At 38.9% G+C, this 9,242-nt stretch overlaps 1 protein-coding gene across 1 annotated transcript; it reads left to right on the top strand.

Annotated features, from left to right (window-relative positions):
• Positions 1–1,913: 1,913 nt before the first annotated feature.
• LOC149832328 (uncharacterized) lies at positions 1,914–6,025 on the top strand. Its single transcript, XM_090014450.1, has 8 exons — positions 1,914–2,129; positions 3,468–3,731; positions 3,840–3,911; positions 4,019–4,057; positions 4,454–4,561; positions 4,646–4,743; positions 4,839–4,950; positions 5,507–6,025. Exons 1-8 carry the CDS (start codon positions 1,968–1,970, stop codon positions 5,756–5,758), a joined length of 1,107 nt encoding a protein of 368 aa, XP_089870576.1. The 5' UTR covers positions 1,914–1,967; the 3' UTR covers positions 5,759–6,025.
• Positions 6,026–9,242: the final 3,217 nt, after the last annotated feature.

The following is a 9,242-nucleotide window of genomic DNA, read 5'->3' as shown; positions in this document are numbered from 1 at the left end:
GGCGCCGCGCTCTCAAAGTAAAGCTACTCTCTCTCTTATATATATATATATATATATATGCAAAACCTACTAAGTGAAATATGATAGTAGATTTCTGGTATTTTTTTCGAAATTTCGACCCATAGATTTGTTCAGAAGGATTGATTTACTAGGAATAGGCACTTGGATTAAGCATTTTGGATGAAAAAATGGTATTTGAAGCCTAAAAAATTTATAAAAATTGTAGGCTATTGATTATTTTATAAAAATCTATCCATGCATCAGAATTAAATGTTCCAAGAAGTAATTCCTATAAAAACAAGCATATATATATCATCTGTATAGTCAAAATTTCAAAAAAAAAACATGATCTAATAGGATGTTTCATTTAGTAGATTTTCATCTCTCTCTCTCTCTCTATATATATATATATATATATATATTATTTATACTGGCTTATATTGAAGGTGAGCTTTCAGGTATCGTGCTGAGCATGGTAAAATTTGCATGAATGGCCCTGTTATAGGATTGCCACATTTTCTCTTGTGCATCAAATATAAACAGTTTTGCTTATGATATATCGAAATAGTAAATAATATCATTGAACTTCTTTCATAATTTGTGAGGATTCCAATCTGTGAATTTGGGTTGCCAGTGTTCCCTCATACCCATTGATTTCCAATAAAGTCTAATAGCAATTTTGTGCAAAGGAACCAACATTGAGTCATGACCCATCCAAGGTCAGGCTGTGAGTCCTTGAATTCCAATTGAAAAGTAGAAATAGGTGGCATGTGGTCACTTGTACCATCAATATGAGTAGCCCCCAAGGACAAAATACCAGGGCTCAGTGCAAAGTCTGTATGGATTTTATTAAATTGGCGAGGAACTCTGCAAGTAGGTGCGTCAAGTCTTTCTGAAATCTTTGCTCCCTTCACGAGGGGAAGAGTTTGCAGAGTTTTGTGTGTCAACTGAGCTTATGCTACCAACATGACCCGGTCTGCATCAACTGAAATCTTTGCTCCCTTTAATACGCCGATAAAAGCACCGCGTTCTTCTTCTTTTTTTTCGACAAAACATCGAGGGAGAGAAAAGGTTGGACCCCCAGGGGTCTAACTTCCGCCCCCACATTTTTAGGGATATTTGATCCCTCAAAACAAGGAGCGAGCGGTGGGGCGAAACTATTACCGACAGCGTTTGATCTGCATGCGGAGCCCATGCTGAAAACGGGTGGCAAACATGCCCTAACGGTCAAGTCTGTACAAGACTCATCATCATCAAGCCTTATATCTCAACTTATATGGGTTGGGCTTTGTGAGTCCTATTTTTTCATTCCTGTTTATCTAGAGCTGCAACTTGGGCTACAAAAACTCCACCATCAACGCAGACTACTTAGTTGACTTGGCTGAACTTGCAGCTCTAGTCTTGAGCAACTTTGAAGACTGCGTCCAATTCTTCCAGTCTTCACCTTCAAGAAAAAGTTCACACTACACTTTTTTTGTGGTGGTGGTGAGGGTAGACTCATTCATTGCTCGGTGCACCAAACTCAGACCAGCTAAAACGTCGTAAGGACTAGTGTAAATTGAACATGAATGAATGAACGAACGAATTGGCAAATCCTATACATGATCCAACTCATAGTTTCTGAGGACCATATTGGGTAAGAGCAATTGTTGGTGAGGCTACACGAATTAAGTCAAGTTTCTGATAAGGAAATTCTTGGTGATTAAATAATAGCGACGATGGCATTTTTGTTATGTCCTTGAACTTGAAGACTTGGTACCCTCCCCCTCCCACGAAGGGGCTTGAACTTGGTGAAAAGATCAGGTGCAATATGATCGCACAAATATTTGTGCATTAAGCACCTGATCACCCTCCAAAGCTGGTCTCTCTCTCTCTCTCTCTCTCTCTCTCTCTCCTTGTATCGTACTATATAAGCAGGCTTGGGCAGGCGGGCGAGAAGGGAGGGCTGCTCCTGAGAAACTGGGCAGATGGGGGCAGAAGAACTCCCCACCCCCCTCCTCCCCAAGAAGGAATGTCTATCTCGGCCACTCGTTGTAGGCCTTCAGCCATCCGCACTCCTCGATCACGTCGCAAGGGTAGACTGGGATCTGTTAGACGCCATCCGAGGAGATAGAGGAGGTTCCCAACAGGTAAAAGAAACACCCAACAAACGGATGCTAATCTTACCATTAACTCATCTCTTATTGGGCTTTCCTCTTCTCTGTATATCCTTTGCTCTTTCGGTCATGTGGGCGTGGCGTTATGATGCGGTTGGTTGACTCTTTTTTAAGTTTTGATATTGCCCACAAGGAAAGGTTATGAGAGGAGAAAAAAGATGGTACTTTTGGTGTTGTGTATCGGCATTTTTTCTGTCTTTTTCGACCGAGATTTGAGTTTTGATTTCTGGAGCGGTAATATAAGATGCGTAGATTCATATGTTTGGGGAGTCGGTGGTGTTGAGTTCTAGTCGTTCTTGGAGTGCAGTGATTTGCATTTATGATCTCTGAATTTTGAAGCATATTGAGTTTTTTCTTGTTTTTGGTTGATGTAATGTTTTATGACTCTCAAACTATTATACGTTCATGAGATTTCTGCAGTTGTTTTCTTTCCTGGGTTACCGTTGTTTAGTTTCATGTGAATTCCGCAAGCGGAGGTTGAAACCAGTAAGGTTCGGTTGTGAGAAGAGGCATTTACACAATACAGCATCTTGCTCCAAGCAATTTTTATTTTAGTATTTGGATTGATGTTACTGCTTTTCTTCGTATTTTTTAGCAAGCTAGTCTAAGGATGCAAAAACGAGCCGTATAATGCAGCAGAACTGCATGCTACTAGATGAAGGGATTATTGACCATATGCTTGATGTTTCTTTATAATGATCTTCATGAGGTTGAATTGTGGAATACATGATAAACTTGCTTTCTGGTTTTTCACTTTTATCTACATTTGGATGCAACCATTTATCCTTCAAAAACAGGGATAAGTTGGTAACTTACATTGTGATATTTTCACTTGCTATCCTATCCTACTTATCTGTGTAAGAACACGCCATCTCCACATGCAAAATATTTTTTTTAATGCATTAATATAACCGATTTGATCCTGCTATTTTTCCTTTAGACTTTGAGAACATGGTCATTGACTCTGAATTTTATTTTATCATGATTATTCTATCCGGTAAAATAGAGTACACATAACCTAATCTATTATTTTTTTATTATCGTCACAAAGTTCTCCCTTGTTATCTAGAGGTTGATGTCATTTATGGCGATTTCCATGCCAAGGTTCGTAAATCCAAGTTCTTTATTTTAAAAATAGAAATGGATTTCCTGTTAGTCAATGTCATCGTAGTGTACTGTTTAATTGCAGTTGAAATTAAAACTAAACCTCGTAGGGCCAAAGAATACTGCTTGAATGCCAGTCCTCTCTGGTTTTCTGTTTATGATCGTGAATCTTAACTAGATCTACAAAATTGTTTGATTGATAAACAGGTGCAGATCGCAGAACTGGAACATATACTCAGTGAAGTAAACACACATATCCTCCCATTGTCTGAAGGCATTTCTCCTATAAGGACCATAGCAGGGGGCAGTGTAGCCAACACTGTTCGAGGTTTGTCTTCAGGATTTGGTATTTCATGTGCGATTGTTGGGGCTTGTGGTGATGATGAGCAGGGGACATTATTTGTATCTAACATGAGTTCTAATGGAGTAAATTTATCAAGATTGAGGATGAAAAAGGGGCCAACTGGTCAGGTGATCTAAATTTTCATCAACTTGTTTCAGCACGGCTTTTGATGAGTATTTCTTCTCAAAGATCTTCTGGCTATCTCTTTTAAGGGACTAACCGTCAGTGAATTGCAGTGTGCATGCCTTGTGGATGCACTGGGCAACCGTACCATGAGGCCATGTCTGTCAAGTGCAGTAAGACTTCAGGTGCATCCACTCTGCTTGACTTTCAGAGGGGAAAATTGAGATAATTAGTAGTTATTACATTTTCTTATAAATTTATCCCATTATTGATCTTATTCTCATTTGTCCAGGCCAATGAATTAACTAGAGAAGATCTGAGAGGTTCTAAGGTGGTTCCCTTACTAGATTCTTATTTTCAATGTATCACCACTTTCTTCATGGTGACATTTTGAACTCATTTTTGAGCAAGCAGAGATTGCAGACATGCTTTTGCTCTTTGAGAAAACCTGAACAGCAGATTTGATTTTCAATTTGGTATATTAGCTTGGTTCTTGTTGTCCAGTCTCTTCCGACTCTTTTCCACACATGCATTTTTCCCTTTCCACTATTTAGATGCTTCTTAAAAATTGTTTTCTTGAAACTGTGAAGATGCTGTCCAAAGGCCGGGCTAAGAAATACTCATCGATTTTTTGGCACAAATGCTATTAAGAACCTCTATTCCATAATTGTATGTGATACGTGTCTGCTAAATGTTTAAACAAGTTCATTTACCTTAATATATGCAGTGGTTGGTGTTGAGATATGGGATTTTCAACTTAGAACTGATACACACAGCTATTAGAATTGCAAAATTAGAAGGGATACTTGTGTCTATGGACCTGGCAAGTTTTGAGGTGAAGTTTCAAAAAGCCTTATATGTGAACTACTCTAAATTGGTAAGGTGGAATTCATGAATTCAAACTGTTTTCATTGAGCAGATGGTGCGGGACTATAAATCGCAAATTCTAGATATGCTGGAGAATGGGTATATCGACCTCTGTTTCGCCAATGAGGATGAGGCCAGAGAGTTAATGAGGTATTATCTTTTAGCTTGATCTGATTATCTGTTATGCATATGAGGTAGTTCTTTTTTGGTGATAGAAAGAATAATTGCCTAAGCTTGAATTTTAGGGGTCAGGAAAAGACAGATGCAGAAGCCGCTTTGAATTTTTTGGCTGGAAATTGCCAATGGGCGGTGGTCACATTAGGTTCTAAAGGATGCATAGCTAAGCATGGCAAAGAGGTTAGTATAAATTTATTTACAGTTGTAATAGACATCGATGCTCTTCATGATCCAGACATGGGTTGGGCAGTGGGTTAACTCATCAACTGCAATGAGCTGACTCAGGAGGGCCAACCTCATTTTAGAAAAATATTTATCTGAGTACCACTTCTCAAAAGGGTGAGATTTAGTTATTTTGCACATTATTTGTTTCAATCAAATCCCAAAGAACATTTTCATTTTTCATTTTCCCAAAACTTTTTCAATTGTTTCAACAGAATTAACATTGTTATGTTAATTTGTGCTGCTATGTCTTATTCAGAATGGCCAATTTCTGATTTTTATCTTGAATAGTGCTTTCTTCAAAGCATAACATTGATCATTTATTGTCTTTTTGAAGTTCTGTTAAAATTAATGATATTTGTCATTTTTGAAAAGAGTTATTTTTATCATTACAATAAAGTTGGTCCCTAAAAACCTTGCACACAATCTTGTGCTTCTGTAGATACTAGATAGTGTATGGATTGTTGGTAACAAGCATATGATCCAGTTCTTAATTATCATTGGATACCCTTAGGTTGTTCGAGTTCGGGCAGTTGGGGATGTGCAAGCAATTGATGCCACTGGAGCAGGGGATCTCTTTGCCAGTGGATTCCTATATGGTATGGTCAAGGGGCTCTCTCTTGAGGAATGCTGCAAAGCAGGTGCTTGTAGTGGTGGGTCTGTGATCCAAGCTCTTGGTGGTGAGGTGAGGCCTGAGAACTGGAGGTGGATGTACCGGCAAATGCAGTTGCAGGGCCTCTCAGTTCCTGATCTCGTGAAGCATTGATTGGCCAGGAGTATTGCTGCAGATATTCGTTTCAGCTGAGCTATTTGTTTTCATTACGGCAGAGGGCAGCTATCATGTTGCATTTTTGGGTCTGCTAACTGATGTTACTGAGATACACTGGGATGAGTTGAAACCTCTTTAAATGTATTTGCACTATTGATTGTTACCTGAAGGTCATGGTACATTGGAATTTGTCTCCTCGACTTTTAGTTTTGGCCATCTAAGCTTGTGGGCAAACGAAATATAACTCATTTCCTTGATTTAGAATCACCATTTGTTGCATACTTGCACTGCGAATGATGCAACTGCTGTTGAATTCATCCAAGTTCTTTGTGTTCTTGGTATGAAACCATCTTTCCAATTGCATTGCGACATGTCTTAGGGACTAGAAATTGCCCTTGCAAGGGACCCTTGACATCAAGTAGAGGTAACTTGAGTAAACATTTTCATTTCTGTAAAACTACTACAATTCTGTAAAAATAAAGATGAGGCATTTTTATTTAACAATTACCTGATACGTCTCTCTCTCTCTCTCAACACGAAGATCAAGATTTTATTTAATGAATAGTGAATAATGAGTGGTAGAAGAGGTGACGATCGTTCAACGGACAATCAGGGTTTGGAACAATAACAAAAGATTGGCGCTATCTGTTAAGCGCAGGCTTCCATTTCTCTCTCATCCTAATATCTGCCAACGGAATTTCATGTAAATGGGAATTTCTTCTACCTTTCCCACCTTCACACACTCTACAGTCCTGCATTCCGATTCTTCCACGCATAAGAGCATGTATGAAACAAGCATCAATGCCAAATTATTGACAAAAAATTACCCACCTTTTGTAATGTATCTTTCCTATCTAAACCAAATTTTATATCAACCCATGCTAATTTGAATACATTTTGAAAAACTAAGCACATCTACAAACCGGTAACGATCTCTTGCGAAGTGTCATATCGGAGATATGATCCAAGTGGAAGTAGTCAGTTTCGAATCTCCAATGGTTTTTATTGAAAATATTGGTGGCATGATCAAAGAAATCTAACTTTATATCATGATTTGACTGAAAACGCTCCTTTATGAAAGCTACGTGGCTGTAATCTGTCTTTTTTATTCGACTTTCAAGTCTAGATTTTTTCGTCAGTTGGTTTCTTCACAAAATTCATTTCTTCTAAGAACTGTATCGCAAGCCATCTCCCATCCCAATAGTTCTTAACCAGCTATGTTTTTGCAGTAACAAAGCCGAGGAGAGCGTTCCTTCAACCATGGATCCTTTCAAAAAAGAATGAAATTCCCATCACTCAGTTTTGCAATCATCCTTTCTATGAAATATTCCGAGTACCTCATTCTACACACCCTATCTCATCTTCCATCCATCAATTTAACTTGGCCTTCTTTTTAGATTGAGGTTTGTCCTTAACTTTCACATTATTCTTTTCAGATAAAGAGGAGGGTTCATCGACCATGTATATCTAAAAGTACAATTTCTATAAGTTGGGCGTTTTAGATGGTTTTACTTATTGTTGTGTTTGATGGACGTTCAGTGTTAAAACAAAAAAAAAATATTAAGTCAAAAATGAGTTTTTCCGCCCAAACGAGCAATAGCGGCGACAAAAATTGCCACCATTGATTTTTAGTGGTGATTTTTGTCATCGCTATGGACCTTTAGCAGCGACTTTTGTCACTGTATTGCTCAGATGGACAGCCAGCATGTTCAAGTACGTGTCAAGTACAACAATGGTGATTGGTTCAAACAAATACCAATAGGGATACGGATTGTGATTCATTAGTTCAGGTGAATCTTGAGTTTACTGATTAGCTTAAAATTCCAAGTCTGCTTCCAGAATATAATAATATAAATTGAACATACTTTTTCAATGCAGGTTAAAATATATTTCACTACGTATCTTAATCATGAAATTAACTTGAGGTCCCTCTTCTACGATCTCTTTAAGGTTATAAAGCAAAAGATGGGACTCTATGTGGAAATTTCCCATGCAATAATTATATTTCAGAAAAGTGAAGCAGATAATATCCGCCCCGTCAGGATATAGTATCAATTTGCAGGTGTATAGGTACATCGTACATTATCCTAAAGCTGGCGATAGAGTCTGGCACAGAAGACCAACCATGTGAGAGAAAGACTGCCTCGTCTGCCTAGGCAACCATAGACTTCAGTTGAGAATCTTCCTGTCGATACACCATCCGAGAGAGAGGGGTGGTCCCTAATCCCTATGCAGCCAATCATGCCAACCATTTAAACAGGATTGTGACTAAATAACTAAACTCTCTCTCTCTCAATAATGCTGGGGTTTCTCTCATACCTGCTTAGTTATATTACCATTAGTCGGGATTTGCATCTAAAAGTTTTTCTTACCACACCTTAAACGTCGATGACAGATTCCTATCGAAATATGACAAAATCAAGTGCAGCAGACAAGTATTATGCAGTTGGTAGCCACATCCATGTAATTATTTCCTCATGTAATATATTTTTTCTTGGTACACAGACGTTTTTTTTATAAAGGCAAGCTGGGGTTTGGCAGACCCCCACCAGTTATACCATGATACCATTGGGATTAGAACTTACAACGTCCCAACACAAGGTGACGTGCACTAGCTGCTCCTACCAGACAAGCTGAGCCCCCGTTGGTCTATGCCAAACCCTACGTAACCTAGGAAAAAATAAAATTCCTGCATTACGACAAAAAAGAAAAAGCTTTATCCTTTTCAAGACAAATAAAAGGCTAGTAGCTGTGCTTCTGTTTCCAATTCACGAAAATGGAATTTCTGAAAATCGCCGCATATTTTGTTTTGCCATCCAACGATGCTTCTTCCCTTTTGAGAGAGAGAGAGAGAGAGATTACAAAATTGTCCCGTTGAATCCGCAGAAGTAATCTTCATGTTCCACCGTCCAAGAAGTTTCAGAACATTCAGGGGGCGGCATTTGTTTCAAGTTTCATGCCCATTCCTACGAAAGAAGCTCTCTTAGGTGGGAGTGTAAGAAACGCCCAGTAGAATAGGCTATCACCCATCTCCATTGCATACCACAACCCCCCTAAAATTGAATGAAGTGACATGAAATTTGCCCGAGACTAGTGAGTTCCAGTAGATTGATGGCTCATATTCGCTGACAAGTAACAAACGAGCTTGGAAAATATCTCTGATCAAGTGGGTACTAGTCACTAGCATAACACCCACAGAAGAAACCGATGAATCACAACTTTACTGATTTTGCAAAGCTCTCTCTTTCTGTTTCTGTTCCTGTTTGACAAGGAACAAACTCACTCCACCTACCAATGGGCCACCTCTCATCTTTCGCCCAATAGATGTAGGGATGAAGAAGTGGATGGAAACGAAATGCTATGGAGAAAAGAGGGCATATGATGTCATACATGCATGGTATAGGTGCCTGGATGCTAGACACCATGCACTTTAGAGATGTGTGGCCGCCCTCAAGAACGGTTCAAGGCACAGGCCAACCTC

The sequence above is a fragment of the Nuphar pumila genome, chromosome 7 (genome assembly GCF_984573655.1).
Source record: "Nuphar pumila chromosome 7, dmNupPumi1.hap1.1, whole genome shotgun sequence".
Lineage (NCBI taxonomy): Eukaryota > Viridiplantae > Streptophyta > Magnoliopsida > Nymphaeales > Nymphaeaceae > Nuphar > Nuphar pumila.
Note: the sequence above shows the minus strand (reverse complement) of the source record. Positions and strands in the feature narration are given on the sequence as shown.

What these genes read in the sequence shown, in the direction of transcription:
- LOC149832328 (XM_090014450.1), top strand. Translation starts at nt 1,968, where the DNA reads ATGGGGGCAGAAGAACTCCCCACCCCCCTCCTCCCCAAGAAGGAATGT. An exon ending in CAAGTGCAGTAAGACTTCAG is followed by an intron (nt 3,912 to 4,018) that starts GTGCATCCACTC and finishes TCATTTGTCCAG; the next exon opens with GCCAATGAATTAACTAGAGA. An exon ending in AAGATCTGAGAGGTTCTAAG is followed by an intron (nt 4,058 to 4,453) that starts GTGGTTCCCTTA and finishes TAATATATGCAG; the next exon opens with TGGTTGGTGTTGAGATATGG.